At 34.4% G+C, this 25,518-nt stretch overlaps 2 protein-coding genes across 3 annotated transcripts in view; both read right to left on the minus strand.

The window, feature by feature from the left end:
- Positions 1-15,980, minus strand: part of LOC145317124 (putative ATP-dependent DNA helicase HFM1) — a 52,768-nt gene extending 36,788 nt beyond the window's left edge. The window contains exons 1-10 of one of the 2 annotated variants that reach the window (XM_080158032.1): positions 15,293-15,980; positions 14,081-14,810; positions 13,640-13,903; positions 10,260-10,445; positions 4,794-4,841; positions 4,168-4,198; positions 3,784-3,830; positions 1,939-1,984; positions 1,538-1,641; positions 667-851 (exon numbers count right to left, since the gene is read on the minus strand). In XM_080158032.1, the coding sequence (XP_080014158.1) occupies positions 667-851; positions 1,538-1,641; positions 1,939-1,984; positions 3,784-3,830; positions 4,168-4,198; positions 4,794-4,841; positions 10,260-10,445; positions 13,640-13,903; positions 14,081-14,810; positions 15,293-15,404 (1,753 nt within the window). In that variant the 5' untranslated portion in view covers positions 15,405-15,980. The remainder of the gene's footprint in view (positions 1-666; positions 852-1,537; positions 1,642-1,938; positions 1,985-3,783; positions 3,831-4,167; positions 4,199-4,793; positions 4,842-10,259; positions 10,446-13,639; positions 13,904-14,080; positions 14,811-15,292) is intronic. The other variant, XM_080158031.1, reaches the window with a different exon arrangement.
- Positions 15,981-16,303: 323 nt separating this feature from the next.
- Positions 16,304-25,473, minus strand: LOC145317126 (uncharacterized). The gene is made up of 7 exons (XM_080158034.1): positions 24,712-25,473; positions 22,494-23,733; positions 21,455-22,078; positions 20,860-20,974; positions 18,697-19,991; positions 17,144-17,283; positions 16,304-16,925 (listed from the first exon to the last, which is right to left on the minus strand). Exons 4-7 carry the CDS (start codon positions 20,955-20,957, stop codon positions 16,725-16,727), a joined length of 1,734 nt encoding a protein of 577 aa, XP_080014160.1. The 5' UTR covers positions 20,958-20,974; positions 21,455-22,078; positions 22,494-23,733; positions 24,712-25,473; the 3' UTR covers positions 16,304-16,724.
- Positions 25,474-25,518: the final 45 nt, after the last annotated feature.

Raw genomic sequence — 25,518 nt, forward strand, 5'->3', positions numbered from 1 at the left:
AAAGTTTTCAACATGAGCATTGCAATTCTTTCAAAATTTTCAGTGTACATAAAATGTTATTTTAAAATGACTAGAACTTTTTTGTTATACAAGCTGAAGGCTTCAAATTTGGGGTATTTGGTCTACATGTGGCAGTCTTTCAGCAGTTAAAGCGTGGTATTTCTTGCAGGCTTCCTTTAAAACAATCTAAATCCGTCTACAAGTTAAGAAGTAAAGAAGTAATATTTCTTCTTTCATGTACTCTATTAATAATGCTGTGAAAAACAATTCCAAAATTTTAAAAACTTTATTTGAGTCTTATAATGATAGATTTTGTTAAGAAATATTTCCACAAGAACAAACGAGAGCAAATAATTGACAAGTTTGTAGTCCATGGCTTGGCTAGGTTTAATAATCATAGATTAATGACAAAAAAGGTAGTTGCGAAAAAAAGTATTAAATGCTTTGTAGAATTCAAAATGATACTAAATAAATCACAGGATAATGCATGGTGATGCAAAAGCAAAACAATAAAAATAGCTTATCATCACTATCATGAATGCCCAGACCATACGCTTTTTTTGCATACTCCTCTTGAACAGTGCAGTGTCAGTAAAATTCTTAGACCATATGCGCCTTTTTTGCATACTCCCCTTGAACAGTGCAGTGTCATGTAAAAATACTTACCAATAACAACCCTGTTAAGCTGTACAGGCCTGTACTCCTCTGTGAAGTTGAAATGTAGAGCAGCATCTCCCCCCAGCCATCTACTCACGTCCTCCACGTTGGGAAATGTGGCAGATACGGCCACAAATCTGGCAGGACAATTCATTGTTTTTAGCCGGCTCACGATGGCCTCCAAGACATGGCCTCTGCAAAAAATGTTAGTGAGCACTTTTCAATATCAGCGAATGCGAGTTTAACTTTATATATTCAAAATAATTTTTGAAATATTAGTATATTTTTGGAACAGTCAATTCTCAACTGAACTTTTAAGCTATTAATTTAAGCTTTGTCCAATATGTATAATTCAAGAATGTTACTTTTTATAGATCTCCTTTTATTAAACGGATTAAAGTAGGGCATATGCCATTCAATACCATTCCAATTATACGTTAAGGTTTAATTTTAGAATAGTCATATTTAAGTCTTGAGTTGTATTCATCTGTTTTGATAATTATTTTAAGACACTCCTAAGAGTCTAAAAAACCGCCAGTCAGGGGTGTATATTCTGCATGGGATCCCCTGCTCAGGGGGGGGGGGGGAAATAAAAAATAAGTGGTTGGAGGGAAAAAAAAATGTAAAAATTAAGAAAACTGAAAACATTTTTTCCATTTCGCCCCCCTCCTTGGTTAAAAAAACTAAAAAAATGTGTGGTAGGAGGGATAAAATAAATAAAATATAGAGTTCTTTAAATATTTTTATATTTTCCCCCCTACTTTTTAAGAAAAATCTAGGGGGGAAAAAAATAAAAAATTTTGTAGCAGGGGAAAAAAAATAAATCTTGTGCAGAATATACACCCCTGCCGCCAGTAGTATTTTTATAAAAAAAATGAACCTGTCCCCATCATTGATGAGATGGACCTCGTCAATCATGACCAGCCGCAAGGATTTCACAATATCACCCTTGTCCTTGAATCTCCGACTAACAGCATCCCATTTCTTTACAATACAAAAAGTGCAATATGTTCTATAAAAATAAAATAGATTTATGGACAATATGACTATAATCATTCAGCCTTAAAATGGGATTCTTAGCAGATAAAACCTTTTCCTTACTTTAACGATTTGTTGGAAAGAACTATTAATAGTTGAATGAAGACAACATGTTTTAGGCAAGGAGGGGAAAATGAAATAAGTCACAGTGTGCAACAAAACAAAATAATCTGCAACAGACCGACCGATAAACATAACATGGGTTTCTTCTCGAGAAGAATAGCAAATACAATTATATAATACCTCTGGCGTTGATACTATAACATGACTTGTTATTATACTCTCTATCTCCTACGTATTTTTTATTTCACAGAATGTTATTAGTAGCGAAGCTACTCTATAATTCACTTTGTCCGTCAGTCCGTAACGCTATGGGGGAAATGGGATTTACTCAGCTCCTATAAAAGATAGAATGCTGAAATTTTTTGACAACATTCCCATCATTAAGAAGCACAATTGACTATAACACATCATTGGCGGTCGGACCGCTTTTTAGCAGGTTTTTCTCCATATCTTTAGTGCTTATGGTCCGATTTTCAAAATTTTTTCAGTTATAGATATCAAAATTAAATTTCCCGTCGTTTAAAGAAAACAACCATGAAGGCCAGACTGCCTTTTTAGCAGGTTTTAGGCTATTTTTATATTTTCCATATTTTTCTCCATATCTTCCGTGTTTATAGTCCGATTTTCAAAAATTTTTCAGTTATAGATATCAAAATAAAATTTCCCGTCTTTTAAAGAAAACAACCATGACGGCCAGACTGCCTTTTTAGCAGGTTTCAGGCTATTTTTACATTTTTCTCCATATCTTCAGTGGATATGGTCTGAATTTCCTAATTTTTTAAGTTAAGGATATAAAAATTTAAGAAAACAACCATGGCCGCCAGACTGCCTTTTATCAGGTTTTTGGCTATTTTTTTATGTTTTACATATTTCCCCATATCTTTGTTTTTTTTATCCAATTTTCAAACTTTTTGGGGATATCAGTATCAAAATATTTTTTCCCATTGTTATGAGTATCTTTTATGTAATTTACTTTGACCATTGTCATCATACAAAAAAACAAGGTTTCGTGTTTATTTTACCCAATAAATCTATTCTTGATTTTAATAAATACCATTTAAATCTACTTGTACATATTCCCATCTACGATTTTTTGTGCTTCGCTACTTATGGATGTTGTCATCCTTGTTTCATTATTATTAATGTACTAACATGTCATACACCAAGGCTCGCCGGTATATGCACATTCAGCCACGCGGCTAACATTGCAGTGCTGCAGCCACAAACGTAACAAACCGCGAGGCAATAAGAAAGATAAGCGGCGTCGCGGAAAAAATCACCCTGTCTCAGCTGACAATTATTAGTAGCGAAGCTACTCTATAATTCACTTTGTCCGTCAGTCCGTAACGCTAAGGGGGAAATGGGATTTACTCAGCTCCTATAAAAGATAGAAAGCTGAAATTTTTTTACAACATTTCCATCATTAAGGAGCACAATTAACTATAAAACATCAATGGCGGTCGGACGGCTTTTTAGCAGGTTTTAGGCTATTTTTTTTATTTTCCACATTTTTCCTCATATCTTTGGTGTTGATGGTCCGATTTTCAAAATTTTTTCAGTTAGATATATTAAATTTTCCGTCGTTTGGAGAACCAACAATGACGGTCAGACTGCCTTTTTGCAGGTTTTTGGCTATTTTTACATTTTTTACATTTTCCCCCATATCTTTGGTGTTTATTAATCGATTTTCAAACTTTTTTCAGTTAAAGATATCAAAATTAAATTCCCCATCGTTTGAAGAAAACAACAATGACGGTCAGACTGCCTTTTTGCAGGTTTTTGGCTATTTTTATATTTTTTACATTTTCCCCCATATCTTTGGTGTTTATTAATCGATTTTCAAAATTTTTTCAGTTAAAGATATCAAAATTAAATTTCCCGTCGTTTGAAGAAATCAACAATGACCGTCAGTCCCATCTACGAATTTTGTGCTTCGCTACTTATGGATGTTGTCATCCTTGTTATAATCTAAACAACTTTAAGAGACTCCCTAGAAGCGTATATGCTAGTATGAAATCAAAAATTTCCTCGGCGCAAAAATCTCCAGTCAATTCCAAAACTCTTATTCCAACCTAGAGTAAAAAATTAGGATTAATACGTACATATTATGATTTACAATATAGCTTTTTATATGTCCCGGAAAGTTTTCTAATATGCTGGGGGAGGGAATCAACACCCTTCTAAGAGGAATCGCCACTGCACTGTATGACTTACTTGACGTACTTAGTACAATTTTGCAGAAACTTTTCCTTTTTAAAACAACAATTGAAAGTGGGGGGTCGACTTCCCCTCCCCCCCCCCTTTAAGCCACTAGTTTACCAATAAAAATTTGAAAACCGTTTTGTCTAGTTGAAAATTTATTGAATAAGTATTAAATTCAAATACATATTACACATTTTTCTAATTTACCTTAGATAGTTTTGCTTTCCAATCGTTTGCTCTAGACAAAAGAATAAAAAAATTTGATTAGATAATTATACTTTATCATTTTCACTAGCGGCTTCGCCCCTAGCCTCTAGGGGCTTTGCCCCAAGAGGTATAATCAAACCAAATTTTCGTATTTTAGATTTAAAAGAAAAATAAAAAAAAATAAAAAAATGGGGGGGGGGGGGATTTTTTTGGGGAGGGGGAGACGACCTCACTATTTTAATTTTAGTTTTAAAAAGAAAAAGAAAAAATCTTGTTGGGGGGGGGGGGGGGGGTATTTTCATTTTTTTGGGAAGTTGTGGATGTCCCTCCCCCCAAGAAAATAGTTATAAACCTTCCCGGGACCTATGAGAAGCTACCCTGTAAAGGAGAACCCGATCGGTTCAGCGGTTAGCGAGATCCTTCACTAGAAACAGACAGACATCGTTCTACTTTGTATTATAGATTGGGTATATTTATCAGAGGTAAATATTTTCCTTAGTTCCCGGGGGGAGGAGGGGGATTTATAATATAGATTGGGGAAAGTAATGTACTGGTAGGAGGGAAAGAAATTCTAATTGGTTGGAACATTCACCCCTGATTTTGACCTAAATCAAAAAACAACATACCTTTCAGAGCACAAAGCTTTAATAGGTGCGATATACACAATACGAAAACCTGTTTTATAAAAAAGTTCATTTTAAATAAATATGAAATTCGTATTAACTATTAAATAAGTTATGTGTGTTCAGAAAGATTACGCAAACGGCTGAACTGTTGACTTAACGATTTTCATTGTAGAAAATTCATAAATTTCTATGAATATAACTTGTAATTTAAATTGACTTAAGCATATTTAAGTAATTTATGTCTTCTTGACTTTAGCAAAATATGTTTCATTTTATTAAAAAATACAGAGTGAGTCAGAAAAAACTGAGTTTTCCGATTTTCTGATACAACCAATAGGAATATGGAAAAAAACAATTATAGGTTCTTGTTATCTATAAAAATATACATTCAACTTTTTGAATATTTCTGAAAACAATGGCGCTTTTTAGAGCATAAAGATTTCAAAAAGTGTGTGTGATGACTTTTTCGTCTATTATTTTGTATTTTTTAAATAAATTTATTTCTAATAAAATATTTTTGCCATTCTAAACAGATGACTAAACATATTCTTTATTCATTAAAGTTTTTATTCTACAGATTCTTAATATTTAACATCTTAAAAATACAATTTATTTAAATAAAATTTTCACCATATAAATCAGATTATAAGAAGATGACCTGATTTAATCTTCAAAATCCCCGCCCCCTTTTGACAAATTATGCTTATATTTTATAATCCGTCATAATAACTTAATCAAAATAGGGTAAAATTTTAAAAAAAAGCATTTTTATAAAAGAAATTCAAACTTCAATAACTTTTTTGTCTTTAGAGATTATTTTGTCAAATAAAAAGGTTTTATTTTCTTTATACTATAAGCTACGTTATTAAAGAAAATTATTTTACTGAAAACGCATCATAATCAAGAAATGTGAAAAATGGCAAATCGCAGAATTCTAAAAATGCTTTTGTGAGGAGCCAAAAAGCATTTCACCTTTAAAACTCATTTAGGTACTTTTCTTAGACCTTTTTCTAGATTAATATTGAAATTCTATGATTTTTTATACAAAATAGATGAGTTATTTTAATTTTTCTTGATCAACATTTTTCACACAAGGCATTTTTTGACACCATGCACCTATCATAGAGGCCGCATTTTTAGAGATAATGAAAAACACCTTTTACAAGTTTGATGTGCTTTTGTACAGAAAACAAGGACATATAAGGGGGGGGGGGGAAGTTTTGACACTTTCGCTTACTCCGTGATTATTGGGCTAGGTATTAAAGTTAGACTATAGGTTATTTGGGATAAAAGTTTACTTTTGGTTAGTACTTCACAGATTTTTAATCATTTTTTGGATAATCTCACCCCCTAGCCCCCCGGGGCTCAAAATCCCCCTAAAAATAAACCTAACCTTAATTTTCTCAGGAACCATTTGACCAAAAGAGATGATTTCTTAAACTTAAGCTTTTATGCTTGTAAACTAACTTCTGATTTAGAAGTCACCCCCCTGCCACCAACCCCTAGCCCTCCGGGGCTCAAAAAAACCCTAAAAATGAACCTAACATTAATTTTCTCAGGAACCATTTGACCAACAGAGATGATTTCTTAAACTTAAGCTTTTATGCTTATAAACTAACTTCTAGTTTAGAAGTCACCCCCCTGCCGCCAACCCCTAGCCCTCCGGGGCTCAAAAAAACCCTAAAAATGAACCTAACCTTAATTTTCTCAGGAACCATTTGACCAAAAAAGATGATTTCTTAAACTTAAGCTTTTATGCTTATAAACTAACTTCTGATTTAGAAGTCACCCCCTGCCACCAACCCCTAGCCCTCCGGGGCTCAAAAAAAACCTAAAAATGAACCTAACCTTAATTTTCTCAGGAACCATTTGACCAACAGAGATCATTTCTTAAACTTAAGCTTTTATGCTTATAAACTAACTTCTAGTTTACAAGTCAGCCCCCTGCCACCAACCCCTAGCCCTCCGGGGCTCAAAAAAACTCTAAAAATGAACCTAACCTTAATTTTCTCAGGAACCATTTTACCAATAAAAATGATTTCCTAAACTTAAGCTTTTATGCTTATAAACTAAGTTTAAGTTTAGAAGTCGCCCCCCTGCCGCCAACCCCTAGCCCTCTGGGGCTCAAAAAAACCCTAAAAATGAACCTAACCTTAATTTTCTCAGGAACCATTTGACCAACAGAGATGATTTCTTAAACTTAAGCTTTTATGCTTATAAACTAACTTCTAGTTTAGAAGTCACCCCCCTACCGCCAACCCCTAGCCCCCCGGGGCTCAAAAAACCCTAAAAATGAACCTAACCTTAATTTTCTCAGGAACTATTTGTCCAATAGAGATGATTTCTTAAACTTAAGCTTTTATGCTTATGAACTAAGTTTAAGTTTAGAAATAGCCCCCCTGCCGCCAACCCCTTGCCCCCCCGGCTCAAAAAAAAACCAAAAATAAACCTAACTTTAATTGAAATTTCTTATTTGAAGAGGTACACTTATAAAACCAAATATGCTTCTTTTTGGATGTTATTGACATATCTGCTGAACAAAAATATACTCGGCCTCCAGGTTCAGGTGCTGCAGGCCTCCAGGTCCACTCAGGAGACAGGTAAAAATTTAAATTTCTTATTTGAAGGTTTAGAGGTACACTTATTAAACCAAATATGCATCTTTTTGGATGTTATTGACATATCTCCTGAAAAAATTAGAATCGGCCTCCAGGTTCAGGTGCTGCAGGCCTCCAGGTCCACTCTCGACAGGTGAAAATTAAAATTTCTTATTTAAAGAGTTAGGGTACACCTATTAAACCAAATATGCTTCTTTTTGGATGTTATTGACATATCTGCTAAAAAAATTAGAATCGGCCTCCAGGTTCAGGTGAATATCTAAAATGGTTAGTTTGGAATTTAGAGGAAAGGTATTTAAATAGAATAAGGTTAAAGTAAATAATATAGTCAAATTTATTGTTTACGGCTTCAATATGTGTTCCCGACAGGCTCCAGGAGCCTGCTCAACAGGTAAAAATCCTTATGTGTAATGTTTGAATTAAGATGAAGTCGCCTGGAGGTCACCTAGACCCTGCCTAGAACACATATCTTTAAATAAGAACTTTTAATTTTTACCTGTCTCCAGAGTGGACCTGGAGGCCTGCAGCACCTGAACCTGGAGGCCAACTCTAATTTTTTCAGGAGATATGTCAATAACATCCAAAAAGATGCATATTTGGTTTAATAAGTTTACCTCTAATTCTTCAAAAAAGAAATTTTAATTTTTACCTGTCTCCAGAGTGGACCTAGAGGCCTGCAGCACCTGAACCTAAAGGCCGATTCTAATTTTTTCAGCAGATATGTCAATAACATCCAAAAAGATGCATATTTGGTTTAATAAGTGTACCTCTAAACCATCAAATAAGAAATTTAAATTTTTACCTGTCTCCTGAGTGGACCTGGAGGCCTGCAGCACCTGAACTTGGAGGCCGATTCTAATTTTTTCAGGAGATATGTCAATAACATCCAAAAATAAGCATATTTGGTCTAATAAGTGTACCTCTAACTCTACAAATAAGAAAGGGGGGGGGGGAAATGTGGTGACTCGTGCCACGACATACCAGCAATTTTATTTTGGGTGCTACTCCCTTAGTTTTAGAGATAATTGGGTGAAATCTTTTGGGCTGGGTCACTAATTACCCCAACTATTGGTATCTTTAAAAAAACGGCGGCGGGTCCGCCGCTCCCGCCATTTTCCGCCGCCGCCAAAAAAATTTTTTTATTGCATTTCTCGCCGAATTAGGCAATTTGGAATCATTTGAGACCATGTTATTTTTTTCAAAAATTTTTCCCCTTATAACCAACCCTGCGGGGGGACTTGGTCATTTTTTTCAAATTCTCGTTTATCAAGGTATATCTTAGATTCAGTGCCTCTCCTAAGCTTTTAAAGATATTGAGACAAAACCTTTTGAGGTAGATCAGTAAAAAATATTTGAATAAAAAATTTTTACTGATCTACCTCAAAAGGTTTTGTCTCAATATCTTTAAAAGCTTAGGAGAGGCACTGAATCTAAGATATACCTTGATAAACGAGAATTTGAAAAAAATGACCAAGTCCCCCCACAGGGTTGGTTATAAGGGGAAAAATTTTTGAAAAAAATAACATGGTCTCAAATGATTCCAAATTGCCTAATTCGGCGAGAATGCAATAAAAAAAAATTTTTTGGCGGCGGCGGAAAATGGCGGCGAACGGCGGGAGCGGCGGACCCGCCGCCGTTTTTTTTGAAAGATACCACTAGTTGGGGTAATTAGTGACCCAGCCCAAAAGATTTCACCCAATTATCTCTAAAACTAAGGGAGTAGCACCCAAAATAAAATTGCTGGTATGTCGTGGCACGAGTCACCACATTTCCCCCCCCCCCCCTTTAAATTAAGGTTAGGTTCATTTTTAGGGTTTTTTTGAGCCCTGGGGGGCTAGGGGTTGGTGGCAGGGGGCTGACTTGTAAACTAGAAGTTAGTTTATAAGCATAAAAGCTTAAGTTTAAGAAATCATCTCTGTTGGTCAAATGGTTCCTGAGAAAATTAAGGTTAGGTTCATTTTTAGGGTTTTTTTGAGCCCCGGCGGGCTAGGGGTTGGCGGCAGGGCGGTGACTTCTAAACTAGAAGTTAGTTTATAAGCATAAAAGCTTAAGTTTAAGAAATCATCTCTGTTGGTCAAATGGTTCCTGAGAAAATTAAGGTTAGGTTCATTTTTAGAGTTTTTTTGAGCCCCGGAGGGCTAGGGGTTGGCGGCAGGGGGGGGACTTATAAACTAAGAGTTAGTTTATAAGCATAAAAGCTTAAGTTTAAGAAATCATCTCTGTTGGTCAAATGGTTTCTGAGAAAATTAAGGTTAGGTTCATTTTTAGAGTTTTTTTGAGCCCCGGAGGGCTAGGGGTTGGTGGCAGGGGGCTGACTTGTAAACTAGAAGTTAGTTTATAAGCATGAAAGCTTAAGTTTAAGAAATCATCTCTGTTGGTCAAATGGTTCCTGAGAAAATTAAGGTTAGGTTCATTTTTAGGGTTTTTTTGAGTCCCGGAGGGCTAGGGGTTGGTGGCAGGGGGGTGACTTCTAAATCAGAAGTTAGTTTATAAGCATAAAAGCTTAAGTTTAAGAAATCATCTCTTTTGGTCAAATGGTTCCTGAGAAAATTAAGGTTAGGTTCATTTTTAGGGGGATTTTGAGCCCCGGGGGGCTAGGGGGTGGGGTTATCCAAAAAATGATTAAAAATCCGTGAAGTACTAACCAAAAGTAAACTTTTATCCCAAATAACCTATAGTCTAACTTTAATACCTAGCCCAATAATCACGGAGTAAGCGAAAGTGTCAAAACTTCTCCCCCCCCCTTATTTTTTCTGTATTCCTTCTGGTTGTTTCTGAAAATCAGAAAATTCAGTTTTATTTGACTCACACTGTATAGGTAAATATATAAAATAGGGTAAAACTTTTTCCTGGGTCAAGATTTTTGGTGGGATGTTGATCCTTTGACCGCTGGGACAAATCAGATGTTCCAGCTGCGTCTTCTTCCAAGTTGGATCGGATGTACTGCGGGTACCTGACTGCCAGTTCTCTGGCCAGAGCCAGCTCAAAGACGCCAGTTTTACCTGATCCTGTCGGAGCGGCAACAACGATACTTCTGTCAATATTTTTTTAATATTAAAAGGCTTTAATTTATAAACAAAATTTCTAATGACTACATTTCATCAAAGTAGACAAAACAAACGACGCCGCTAAATTTAATACATTCATTTTATACAAAGCAGTAAGGTTTTTATTGACTCAACCTTAAGATTTTAAAAACTACTGATTGTGTTCTCCATTTTTTGGAAGCTTCACATAGGTCAAGGAATGGTTTAGGGGTCTTAGGCTATTTTTTAGATTTAAACTTTTGCGAAGATCTACTTTTCTGGTCACTTCTTAACCTTTTGAATCCAAACTATATTCAGGGCGACCACTCCAAAACCAAAAAAATATAGTATTTTTATAGTATATTTTTTTTATTCATATAGTATAAATAGTATATTTTTTTTTACTCATATAGTATGATATAGTATCGTACTTTGAATTATTTAGTAATACATAGTATATACATCATCAATAATAACTCAAAGCAAAGTTGTTATATAAGCAATTTAACATATAAGGGGGGGGGGGAGAGTTTTGCCACTTTCGCTTACTCTGTGATTATTAGGCTAGGTATTAATGTGAGACTATAGGTTATATGGGATAAAAGTTTACTTTTGGGTAGTATTTCACGTATATTTAATCATTTTTGGATAGGTCTCCAGGTTCAGGTGCTGCAGGCTAGCTGGAAGGTGGTTTCTAGACAAGTAAAAAAAAATTCAAATTTCTGTTTGAAGAGTTAGAGATCAACTTATTGAACAGAATATGCATCTTTTTGGATGTTATTAACATATCTGAAGAAAAAAGGGGGGAGGCGGATGTGCCACTTTTTGAAACAAAACTTAAAGTCAACAAAGGAACTCAACTAAAAAAAGAGTTACAGGTCTGAGATTTTGCATGGCAGTTGCTTTATAGAGGTACAATATGGAACTGTGAAGAAACGGCGGCGCAACCGCCGAAAACCGCCGTTTCCCGCCGAATTTTTTTTGCAATTTCTAGGCGGTTTTCGGCGGATGCGCCGCCGTTTCTTCACTGTTCCATATTGTAACCCTATAAAGCAACTGCCATGCAAAATCTCAGACCTGTAACTCTTTTTTTAGTTGAGTTCCTTTGACTTTTAGCTTTGGTTTCAAAAAGTGGCACATCCGCCTCCCCCCTTTAAATAGGCCTCCAAGTTCTGGTCTTGAAGACCTCCAGGTCCACTCTGGACAGGTTATAAATAATTTTTTTATTTGAAGAGTAAGAGGTCAACTTATAAAGCAGAATATGCATCTTTTTGGATGTTATTAACATTAATGAAGAAAAATTAAAATCGACATTTAAGTTCTGGTCCTGCAGGCCTCCAGGTCCACTCTGGACAGGTAAAATTCAAATTTCTTGTTTCAAGAGTTAGAGGTCAACTTTTTAAACAAATTATGCATCTTTTTGGGTATTTTTTTTACATATTTGAAGAAAAAATGACATTTAGTATACAGGTTTATGTGCTGCAGACCCTCAGGTGGACTCTGTACAGGTAAAAATCAAACTTCTTATTTGAGCAGTTAATGGTTTATTTGTTAAAAAAAATTAGCATATATTTGGATGTTATTTATATATTTGAAGGAAAAAAATTGGCCTCCAACAGAGGCGTTCAAGCTTAATTTTTTTTTTTTTTTGGGGGGGGGGGGGGTAATTTAATAATGTAAATAATTACCTAACTAATAATAAAGTACTAAAAACAATTTCATTCCTATACATAAAAACAAAATAATCAACCCACAAGCGTTGCTAACTGTTGAACCAATATAATTCTCCTTTAAAGTGTAGCTTCAAATATGTCCTGGTAAGGTTTTTTAACTAGTTTTGAAGAGGGTATTTGATATTTTGATAATTATTGAAATGTTTGATTGGTCTAATTTATGGAAGGTAGACAATCAATTTTGATTTAAACATTTTTTTTCCTAATAATTGGGAAAATGTTACTTCTTTGAAAAGACATTGATAGGACACACCCAGTGCATTGTCTAATTAAAGGGCCATTGCAAACTATAACACGTGTTTTTATCATGATTAAGAACTGTTTTTATCTGGTGGAACTATTTAGTCTTTTGATTTTGGGCAGTGGTAAAAAATTTTGAAAGTTGAAGTAAAAAAGCGCGCGAAGCAAGCCAGAACTTTTTAGGGATTATTCATTCTGGGTAATTTTTAAATGTGGGGGAATAAAATGGAAAAATTTTGGGGGTGCCAGCACCCCCAAATTCGTTTGGGGTGTGGGGGGTAATCACCACTTTATTCCCCCACCTTGGACGTTCTTGCCCTCCAGGTAGACTCTGGACAGGTATAAAATAAAAATTTTTTATTTAAGAAGTTAAAGGTAAGTTTATTAAACAACATCGGCTTAGTTTTAGATGTTATTTATGTATTTAAAGAAAAAATGACAATTGAGCTCCAGGTTAAGGTGCTGCAGGCCTCCCGGTGGACTCGGGTAAGGTAAAAATCAAAATTTCTTATAAACATCTTTTTAGATGTTATTTATAATTTTACAAATCTGAAGAAAAAATATAATTGCTCTCCAGGTTCAGGTGCTGCAGGCCTCCATGTGGACTATGTCCAGAGAAGACTTGGAGACCTACAGGACCTAAACTTGATGGCCGATTTTAATTTGTCCTTCAGATATTTTAATATCATCTAAATAGATGCATATTCTGAACTCTAACTATTCAAATAAGAAATTTTAATCTTTTACCTGTAGAGCTTTATGTATTTTTGTCCTATCACAGTTAACTTTTGATAAGTTATTGAAGGTTAGGTTAGGTAAGATAAAGGTTAATGATTGCCACGCAGGGGCTAGAAATAGGAGAAAACCTACAGTGAAAAAATAAGACAAAACGCACCTTAAGAGGCGTTGTCACAAAACTGACAATTTTCGTTTTTTGTTATATAAATGTAATATCATATAGTATATATATAGTAAATTTTGGTCAAAAAAAGGTAATATTATATAGTATATATAGTAAATTTTTGTCATATAGTATGATATAGTATCCACATTCATCCTATATAGTATAAATAGTATATATAGTATGCAGTGGTCGCCCTGTATATTACAGAGCCCCTAGATGATATAGTCGAAGCAGTTAGTTCAAACTAAATGGTAAACTAACTCTCCTCCAAGTTAGGAATAGGCAAGTAAAGCTAAACAGTCCTTTCATATATCTAATTATTTACCTATTAGAGTAGAAGACACTGTCAAGAACCTGAGATTGGACCTTGTTGAACCAAGTATAGTTTGGAAACAGGATCCTACCCACCTCGCCCAAGCTGTCAACTGTAAGCAGACCAGACGTGCTGCCGTGTATACCTGGCTGTGGTCCTGTTGTGCCATTGTCATACAATTTATTTCGTTGACAAATTTCGCCTTGGCTGGAATTCTCAACTTTTTGTCTTCTCAGCCGATCATGGTAACCGTGAATTTGGTTGCGAACCTCATTTCTGAAAAAAAGGTGTTTCTTCTATAATTTTATGCATTGAGATTTGTATGACATTTAAAGATTAAATATTTTGCCTGTAGCTATTCGCCTTAAAAAAATAGCAATTATCTTTATTTTTACTTACGGAAAAGAAGTCTAGTTTTTATTTTTCTGCTTACAAATGCAAAATCTAATTTACCTTATTCCAAAACTACGGCTATCCTGCTTTTGGAAAAGTTCTCGTCTCCGTAAATCTGCCGTATTTTCTTTAACTCTGGCGTCAGTAAGAACTTTATTAACTGCTTCTCTGGCCTTGGTGGGAGCTACAGGCCTGTGCTCGTATCGAGCTTCTATCATAGGAGTCACTCCAGGGGCAATTATAGGCTTGTTTACTTGTAATTGCGGGGTAGAATAGGCATTGCCATCAATATAACTTCCTCCACTTGCAACATTGATTGAATGATGAATATGACGTTCCGTTTGACCACGAAACGTCGAGTTACCATTGGAATTTTGTAAAGAATATACTGGCGTTGAGAATCCACTCATAGGGGATTTCCCTTGGCTTGGATCTAATCCGATTCCACTGTCGATTTGATATGTTGTGCTTGGTTGAGAGAAAAGATTATGGTTAAGTACATTATTATTGTGAGAAATTGAATTGTATGGATAACTTTGGATAATATTGTTTTGGGGATGATTATAAGTTGGCAACATGGTATTATTCATTGGGGCAAAATTAATTTGTGGATTTTGTTGTGTGTTGCCATAAAAATAAGCTCCACCAGTATCATTATAACTAGCACCATGGTATGTTGGGTATGGCACAGAGTATGTTTGGCTTAGGTCTGGATAAGCTGCGGGATTCTTAATGTTTGTATTAACATTTTCAATCCAGTTTTCATTAGGTTTCACAGAATTGCACCTCTCTAAAAAAAGAGTGAAAACTATGAACAAGATTGTTTTAATAAAAAACGTAGGTAGATATGAACCCTATAAGTAAACAAGTCAATTTGAATAAGAGGGGTGTATATTCTGCACAAGATTTTTTTTTCCGGGCTGCAAATTTTTTTTCCCCTCCTAGTTTTTTCCAGCAAGAAAGGGGATAAAATGGAAAAAAATGCTTTCAGTTCTCTTAATTTTTACATTCCCCCCCCCCCCCCAACCACAAATTCTTTACCCCCCCCCCCTCAGCCGGGTTAATTTTGCAGAATATACACCCCTGTTAAGTCATAATAATTCTAGAGTAACTATCTGGCACCAATTATAACAATTCAAACTCATTACTCATGACGAGTTTCAGTTAAGATCATAAATTCTTTTATATCAGCCAATATTCCCTGTTGCTAAAACTGGAAAGAATTAAAGAAAACCGGTTTTAATGATAAATACATCTTAAGTAAACTTTAACCTGATGTTGGTAACCCATATGCATTTGATTCTTTTTGATCTTGTTTTGTATTATCTCCGTCAGAAAATTCAAAATCATCACTAGAATCCCCATCTACATCACCACATAACATTTTAACATCTGAGAGGAGTATCCATGAGACGGATTTGGATAGAAAACAAAATATTCTTGAACTCAAATTAAAGTCAAAATATACTCAAGAAACAAAGATTGTATTCACAGAGCTCAAGTAAATTTCTTAACATATATTTCATGAATAATCCTCCTCTTTAGTATATTAAATTAAACAAAATTTAAACATTTCAATACAAATAAAAATACGACAAAATGGGTTAAAGTTTCGGTTTAAGTGCAAACTTATGATAATAAAAAAAAAGTTATTTCTTAAACAATGTAATATGATCAAAATATTCAACAACGATTTATATAAAAGATAGATGAAATAAAGTCTTAAATTATTGATAATCAATGACAAGATAGAACACTTGTAATTAAGTTACATAAAAAAAGACAAAATAAAGAAATACTAACAATACGGCTTGTACTGGGATGATAGATAGGCCTGAGAAGGACCGTTTGAAACTAATACTAACAAACAAGAGGGGGGGGGGGGGGAGTTTTGACACATTTGCGTAAACCTGGTGTATAGGGTTTATCTTTGGATTGAGAGGATAGGTTATTAAAGATAAAATCATTCTTATATGATGAATTTCCCCCAGATTTAGGATTTTTTGTATAGGCCTCCAGGTTCCGGAGCTTCAGGCCGGTGGCTTCTGTACAGGTAAAAATAAAAAATAAATATTTTTTTTCAAGAGTTAGAGGTCAACTCATAAACCAAATATGCATCTTTTTGAATGTTATTAACATATTTGAAGAAAAAACGTGCATGTTTTGTTTCATAAGCTGACCTCTAACTCCTATAAAAACTAATTTTAAAAATTTTTACCTGTCCAGAGACCACCTGGAGGCCTGGAGCTCTGGAACCTGGAGGCCTATCCAAAAAATCTTAAATCTGGGGGAAATTCATCATATAAGAATGATTTTATCTTTAATAACCTATCCTCTCAGTCCAACGATAAAGCCAGGTTTACGCAAATGTGTCAACCCCCCCCCCTCTAAATACAAAAAATGGCAGCTTCTATAAATCCAAAATAAGCAATATAAACCGAATATAATTGCAGAATTTTCATCATAGGCAAAACATAAAAAAGGTTACCTAGATAGTACTAACTAGAAAGTCGAAAATTTGTAAGATAGAGAATTTAAGTCTTTTAAATTTTAAATTGGAGTAGAATAAACATCTTCTTATAAATGGTGTAAATAATACCTAGTGAATATACCTAATAGAATAAAAAAAACATTGTTCCATTATTTGCTTTCATACTCAGTTAAACATCTTAAATATTCTTAACAATTTGTTTCAAGAATGTCTTTAACGTATCTTCATTTTTTTCCTAGGTCTTTCCTCTGGATAAAACTCATCACTGACAAAAATGTCCAAATCTTGAGTGCTGTCCGCAGAAGTGTTCAAAATTTCCAATTTCGTGCTGTGTGAAAATGTACTCTCCATTTCACAACTTTGCATGTTGTACACTCGCCCAAGTTTATACGTCCCGACTTCATTTGTAATAACCTGTAATTAAAAGTACATCATACGGATATAGACTTATTGTCACTTGGATCTTACACCAGCTGAAATTATGTAATCTGATAAAGCGAAACTTTAAGCTGGCTAAAAAACGACCCTCCCTAGCCTTTAACCCATCTCCTCCCCTCCCACTAGATGAACGCACTGATCATTAAATGATCATCTCTTACCCATTAATCTAAAAGATAAATGTGAAGACCAACCTGAGCAGACCCACCAAAAATTCCATCCAGCTGTTCCTTAATCCAGCTGGGAATAATTCCACCAGATTGTAAAGTTACTCCATCTAAATAACTCATAACTGGCAGGGATAGGCTGGGTACATTTGTGTCACTGCGATCAACTACATTGAAAGTTAAAGGATAAAACAAAAGAGTGTGTCGGTAAAAACAGGGATCATTAGGGGTAGGACAATGAACGATAAAAGGGAGGGGGGGGGGGGGGGGGATGTGAACAATGACATATGAACTTAAACCGTGAGCAAAATAGTCTAAATATTAAGATAGAATTTTGAAACTTGGTACATAAGCATAATACAGCTAAATGGAATAAATACAAAAAATTTTATTTTAAAGGGAACTATCCACAAACAAGAGCAAGTGATTCTAAGCACCTTCCAGCAGTGATTCTAAATGTTTTTTTGTGTGAATATACTACGGTTCTGTGTGATATCACTATATCGATTTTAAAAAATCAAGTTTCATTATGGTTTTATATGGAAAATACTTTGAAATATTATTTGACGAAATTTCATCAAATGTTTTGTTGAGTTCAAAAGTTCAAATAAAAGAACACGCCAAAACAAAATAAAATGCTGTAAATTACAAAGTACGCTAATAAAAATGTTAATAATATTACAAGTTACCATCCCCTTTTCTAAATTAATATTTTTTATTGAAAAACTTTACTTTTGTGTCACAGCAGTTTGAACTCTACAAAACATTTGATGATGTAAAGTCATGGCCTAACATTTCAAAGTTTTTTTTTCATATTAAACCATGGTGAAACTTGAAAAAACCATGGTGAAAAAGGAAAAAACCCACTAAGAAAAAACAAACAATGAAAAGTAGGTAAGTTTCTACATCAAAATAGACCAGAAAAGGCCTAAAAAAACCATTTCCTCAGGGTTTTTCTTACCTAACTTAACGTAAAAATAAAAAATTCTTGATTTTTTTGCAAAATAGATGTAGTACTAGGCTTTGGACTAGGCTTATGTACCAAGTTTCAAAATTCTTGCTTAATATTTAGATCATTTTGCTCACGATTTAAGTTCAGATGAAATTGTGCACCCCCCTTCCCTTTTACATGCCAAAATTTAGACCCAGGTAATAGAAAGGACCAATGTAATAAAAAGAAGAATGTACATGAAAAATGGACGAAACAACAAGATACATGAAAATGAAACAAGGAAAATTTTAGAACAGAAAAAAACAAAGAATAGTTTTATTTAAAGACCAGGGAGGGAGGGGACATTGGGCTGTTTATTACACTAGTACCCAAAGTTTTAAAATTAATTTTTCTTATTTGTTGGGGACTTTTAATAAATTTTGATTGGTTGGATTGTAGAGTGTCCAAACGTTTCAACAATTAATTTTAATCTACAGATGGGGTAATTTTGTGTATCGTCAATGAAAATGTATATCAATCCATCGGCCATAGTCTTATCCCATTAATCTCTGTTCAAAGATCCACGGCGAAGACACAGGTAATTATTTTACTTGAAATGTCATCGATTAATCAATCCTTTAATTCCTGCCTAGATTTTTTAAATTAGTGGTCAGATTTTCTGCAAAACATCTGTTTATGATGTTTAAATGACGAAGTGTTGCTTGAGTTGCAGCCAACATAGATTGCAGGTTTAGGCTGAAGTAGCTTGCTGGTTGGTGGATCAAAATCTGTTGTTGTTGTGGGCCATTCTTATATTTCAGGCACATAATATCAAAAAATAGAGAAAAATAGCCAAAGACTATGCTCAAAGAATAGATACGCGGACAGTTGTTCAAAAATGTTTCTACATTTTTCACTAGCTTTATTCCAAAACTAATTTTAACTCTTCGCAATTTTCTCATTTTAATTCTCTTGAACATAGAGAAATCAATTTGGCTGGTGAGAGTAACTAACTCCAGACTTTCCAGAGTCTCACTTGTCTGAGATATAAACTTTACAATGTTTGTGCCAGAACCGTTCATAATTTCTAAACTCTTCAAATCCAGAAATTTGCAACCTTTTAGATTTTCAATCCGCAGCCATTTGTATTGAGCTATCTTCAAATGTTGCAAGGAATGACAGCACTTGGCCAGAAGTTGGGCAATATTAAGGTTGCTACATACGATTGTTAGTTTTGCTAGTCTTGTCAATTTCGGAGGCGATCCATCACAGTACACTGTTCTACCAATAATTTCAAGCTCCTCTAATGAATCACAGCATTTGGAAAGGAATTTTGCAATATTGATTCCACAGTTTTTCAATTTAAGACTTTTTAATGAGTGAAATGTTGTTGATGTCTCTTCCAGAGCTGTCAGATCAAACTTTCTCATGAAGGAAAGGTGCAGATGCTTGAGATTTGTAGCTAATGGTACAAGAATGCTACTGTCAACTTGACAAAAACTCAATGACAAGGACTTAAGATTGGATAAATGGAAATACTGATATTCGCTAGAAGAAAAAACATAAGTGGTCAGACTTAGTTTTGTCAGTACAGACTGGCAGCCTCTAAACATTACTTGAAACTGGCAGTTTTCCCATAACAATTTTCCAAGAGTAATTTCTCTTAAGTTCCTCCATGATGGTGCTATCTTGTGCAACTGTTTGAAAAACTTTACTTCAAAGCTGTTGGGATATTTAGATCCTATTTCAAATTTTAATTTAACTATTCTATCACCATATTTACGTAACAGTTTAGTGATTGAAAGTAGGTTCTCACTTGTAATATTTTTAACAGATATGCTGAACTTTTTCTTAGACCTAATGACAAAATTCGGTACGCCATCAGTTACATTGAATGTCCACACAGAAAAATGGGAATCCCAGCCTGTTACATTTTCATACAACCTTAATGGAACAGTTACTTTATAAAGGTTAAATTCTAATAAAATCGTTGGAAAGGACCGAAAAAAAATAAATCGAATTATTTATTTGCTTTTATATTAGAACAACAATAAAAGGGGACTTTCAAAGAAAAAGTTTGTTGAATATCATCCTATCCTATTATATAAAGTAATAAACGTTTTTTGTCTGTCCAGAAGGATCTCGCTAGCCGCTGAACCGATATTGTTCTCCTTTACAGCAAAGCTTCTTATAGGTCCTGGGAAGGTTTTAAACTATTTTTGAGGAAGGTGTCTTCACCCCCCTCCCCCCCCACAAAAAAAAAATATATTTTTTTACTCTTTTGAAACTCAAATTTAAAATGGGATGAGGTCGACTTTTCCTTATCCTACCTTAGTACCCCTAGAGGCTTCTAGGGGGCGTAGCCGCTAGTTATATATAAAGTAGTAAGCGTTTTTTGTCTGTCCCGAAGGATCTCGCTAACCGCTAAACCGATATTGTTCTCCTTTACAGTCAAGCTTCTTATGATCCTGGGAAGGTTTTAAACTATTTTAGGGAAGGGTGTCTTCACCCCCCCCCCCCCCACCAAAAAAAAACAATATTTGTTTTACTCTTTTTAAACTAAAATTTAAAATTAGATGAGGTCGATTTTTCTCCCTCCTACCTTAAGTGCCCCTAGAGGCTTCTAGGGGGCGTAGCCGCTAGTTTTGTATAAAGTAGTAAGTTTTTTTGTCTGTGGCAGAAGATTTCAATATCTACTAAACTGATTCGAGTTATCTTTTTTTCATGAAAGCTTTCCATAGGTCACTGGATAGTTTTAGGCTATTTAATTTTTAAGCCTACTTTTTATCATAATAAAGTGAAAAATATTAACCTTCTAGAACATAATCTCAGGTTTAGCCTGTCCCTTAGACTAAGATGCTGAAGAATTTCTCTATAGGGAAGCTCAGGAAGGCCTTCCAAGTAGGACATTTTTATCTCATCTCGTCCTAAATAAATCTTGTTGTCAAAACATTTTATACACCTGTAACCAACAAAAAATATTTATGACGGATTTGTGATTTTAGGGGGGCAACACATCGTAGTAAAGATATTTTTTTTCTGCCCTCCAAATATTATTTTATATTTATTTCACTTTTTGTATATACCTTATTCTTGGAATTATATGATCAATAGATAGCCATATTCTTTTAAAGTGATATATAACAGTCACAGAGGATAAAATCAAATAAAGCTGCTTAAGGCAGTCTGACCGCCATGGATGTTTTATACTATAATATGATCCATAATGAAGGGAATGTTGACAAGAAGTTTCAGCTGTCATTCTTGAACAGAAGCTGTAAAAATCACGTTTCCCCTGTTCTGTTTCTATCGGACAGACATCTCATATTTTAGAGTAGCTTCGTTACTAAAAATAGATGATGGTTATTGGTGATACATTGCCAATCCGATAAATATTGACACGATACCTTTTTTATCATGTCCTTAAAAGGAAATATATAGTGCAGTCATTGTACAATTCTAGAAAAATGTAAAAAAAATTTTAAAGGTCGAAAAGAAAATGTATCGTTCACTACTAAAGTTCCAAAAAATTTCAGCATGCAAATGAATTATACGTTGGCTGTTTTTTCTCAAAAATTGCTGAATCAAATAAGCCGCAAGTGGAAGTAAATCTTTTTCGCGCTTGTTTTATATTTACATGTCAATAATAATAATATAAAAAAATTATATTGTAGAAAAGTTTACTTTTTATAAAAAGTTGTACCTATACATGTAACTACACGAGAAATAAAAAAAGAATATTATATTATATGAATCAAGATAAAACATAAGTTTAAATAATCTGGATTTTTCACATCACATGCTTTATCTTCATCCTTGTTTCCATTCTCAATGTTTATTTTGTCATCTTTAGCCCTTGCTTCTTCACCTACAAATGTCCATGGTGCACTATCATTAAATGTTTCCTTCTCTCTGTATCAGTAGAAAATAAATCTTTGACTTCCAACGGCACCACTGTCGTGTTTCACTTGTTCAGTTTGAAGATTGTAAACTTTGACGAATTTGTAAACGTGCTTGTTTTCTTTCACTATCTGCAAAATAAAATTGGTTTAAATCATTATAAAAGTTAAAAGAAATATTTAAATATGTTGCAAAATAAGCATAAGCTAACAACTTATTTCATAAAACACAATAGCTATGTATACCTACAGAAAACAGAATTACAAAGAATGTTTTTAAAATCAGCTTATAAACAAACGAGACAGAGCAAATTTTCTAAATTACCTATTATTTACTATCAGTCAGACGGACGTCACTAAAACCTTTGCCTAAATTTTATACATAAAAAGCAAGTTCTACAGTGTCTCGCTTCCCTCCCATACTAAAACTTCTTGCTAATTTTATTTCCTACATTCTATCCATTTTAGTGAAACATGAGCGCTGCATTTTTCAACTTATGTCAATCAGTATTTCAACCATAAAAAGTTGTCAATTTAATAAACTAACCTTGTACTGATTGTCAAACATACCAGAAAAGAAATTCCCTGTTATCTGCAGCAACTCATCATTAAATTCAATAGAAGCTGTTTCCAAATGTTCTATAATAGGTAGATGGTGAGCCCAAAGAGGGTAAAGGCTGATATACAGATCTTGACAGCGAAAGTTATTTTTAATCTTCAGATTCCTTAGTTTGTTCTTGACTGGATACAACAAGTACTGAAGGACATAATTGTAGGCATTATAATTTGTTGGGCAACTAGATGGAATAAATCTTGAAGGAGTAAAGATAGCAAAGAAAAGTTTATCAAACTCCAGTTTTAAAGTATCAAGTGAAGGACAATTCAGCAAAAACTGGCTCAGGTTGGTGGCCATTTTCTTCAGATATAGGCTTAAACATCTCAGTTTTGGCATCCCTGTCGATACTAGCATGTAGAAATTAACCTGACAATTCAGAGAAATCTTTAGATTTTCCAGAGTTCTGGTGGTCATGGATAAAAACTTTATAATACTTCTTCCAAGTCCTCCTTCAAATTCAACCGACTTTATCACTGGGAACTGACATCCTTCTAATTGATTGAGCCTCCAGGTTTGACAGTGTTTAATCTCAAGGTATTTTAAGGTTCTGCAACACTTTTTCAAAACTCCAGCAACATCTAGCTTGCAGCCAAAAATAATGAGATGTTGCAGCTTTGCGAATACTTCAGGGGTGCCATTTATCAAGGATATGTCAAGTCCTTTGATGTTGCATAACTTGAGATAAATAAGCTGTGGTGGCAAAAACTGAAAACAATTAGAATCTACAGTACAGTTGCTTAAACTTAAAGATTGTATGTTTGAAAATTGTAGGGGCTCAAAACCAGATATTGCTATTCCTCTCAGTTCCAAAGTTTTCAGGGCAGTCTTGCAGTTGGAAAATAACGGTTCAATGGTTAAATTATTGACCCTCTTATAATCACTATAAATTGTCAACTTTCTTAAGCCTCCACATTTTAGTTGGTGTAACTTTATTACAGAGTTAAGCCGGAGGGCGTCAAAATTGTCTGAAACATTAACTTTAAACTCAACAATTCTGTCAGGATAGCTGTGAATAAAGTTAGGATGAAGTATTAATCCCCCAACATCTCTGATATGGATACAGAATTTATTTGTTGAATTAATTACAAAGCTTGGTGCTTTGTAAGCATTGCCAGCATCAAAAGACCAGGTTGCAAATGTTTCATCCCACCAAAGTGAATTCCGATACATCCTAAAATTAATTAAACATAGAATTCAGCAACTCTATGATTATCAAAATCAGCAAGAGCTAATCGAGAAGACACAAACTTACTACTTCATAATATAATATAGGATTACATAGATTCTTTCGCAAATATTTCATTATCAAGGCTTAACATACAAAGTCGTGTTGTAGCCTCTGAGATCACGAATTAAGAACCAGGATGAAAAAATTGGTAAGTATCGAAGCACAGAAATAAAAGCAAAGGAAGAGGGCGGAAGTAACATGTTTTGAACCAAACCCACAATACTGTGACTTTGAACGACAATTGCTTTAGTATAGAACTAGTGGCTACACCACTAGAACCTCTAGGGGTATTTGAAAGGAGGGGGGGGGGGGGGGTTGTATGTTGACCCACCACTCTTCATACCAGATTTGAAGAAAGGTAATTTTTTGAGGTGGGACAATTCCTCTTAGTAAGTTGGAGGTGCCCTCCCAAATAAACAATTATAATACTACCCTTGACCTTCAAAAGTTTCACTGTAAAAGAGAACGATTTGGGTTCAGCGGTTAGCGAGAACGAAAGACCGGACATACCGATTTTCAGTAGCTATTTAAATTATTTTAAATTATGTTCTTAAATCAAATTCAAGAACCAAGAAAAATCTACGTGATCGAAATCTTTTACACTAAATCCCCTTGTTTTAGGTTCAATAAGTGGTACTCAATGTCAAGAAAAGCTGAACAGACAAAGGAATGAAGTTACTTAATAGGTGCTCATTCGGGGAACTAAAGGGATAGCACAATGGACGAATTAAACCTTTGGTTACAGGAGTAACATAGACTAATGCCCCCCCCCCCCCCCACCCCTCAATGGGGCTAATTAGACAATAAATTAATAGAATTAAGTTGCATATCTTGTGAAATATCTCGTCCATAAACAGGCGCAACTCACTATGAAAGTTTTTTTCGTCTCGTTAGAATGAACCTAAAGTTTTCAAGGAATACCTATTAGAACATAGTCTGAGATTTAATCTATCTCTGTGATCCAGATACTCAACTAAACATCTATACGGAAGTTCAGGTAAGCTTTCCAGAAATGACATTTTTATGAAGATTTAATAAGTGTATCTAAAATACCCGATTTTTGGTCAACATTATTTTTTATTCTAGATTTTTTCCAAAATTCTATGGTCCTCATCAAACCTCTTTTTTTAGCTTTACTATTCTATAATCAGTTTCAAAAAGGGCTCGACAGCCGAAACTTCAGCCAAGCAGCTAAGTTTAAATTTTTGGCTTTGGCTTGATGTAACGTAGCGGCCGATTCTTCCTCAAACTTATCCAGTTATTTCATGTTGCGATTTCAAATTTGTCTAAGTTTTATTGTGTGTTTTAGAGTTGCTTTTAAATTCTATCAGATGCGCGATTGCGACTAAAGCTTTATGGGTCACTGAGAAAGCCGCTTGGCTGATTTTGAGGCTTCTTTAGGACACTTGACTGATAGTGGCTGCGGCTGCCGAGCCCTGACATCTAATTCTTTTACAATTCTTCCCTGAACACTCCTGCCGTTCGAGAGATAATATTTGACACAGACATAACCAAACCATCCAATTACTTCATAATATAGAAGAACCAACTGTTTTTACTTTTTACGTTAAACAATCGCAACGAATAGCACTAATTAAGTCAAATACAGGCTTGTTAGAATATTCCTATCAAATTATATACTTGCTTATAGATTTGTGTAGCAATAGAGAATGTTAGGCGTGGTAACTCTTTTATAATATAATATTATGTTTTTTACTTGTTTGCACG

The sequence above is a fragment of the Acartia tonsa genome, chromosome 4 (genome assembly GCF_053477335.1).
Source record: "Acartia tonsa isolate MP-2025a chromosome 4, ASM5347733v1, whole genome shotgun sequence".
Lineage (NCBI taxonomy): Eukaryota > Metazoa > Arthropoda > Copepoda > Calanoida > Acartiidae > Acartia > Acartia tonsa.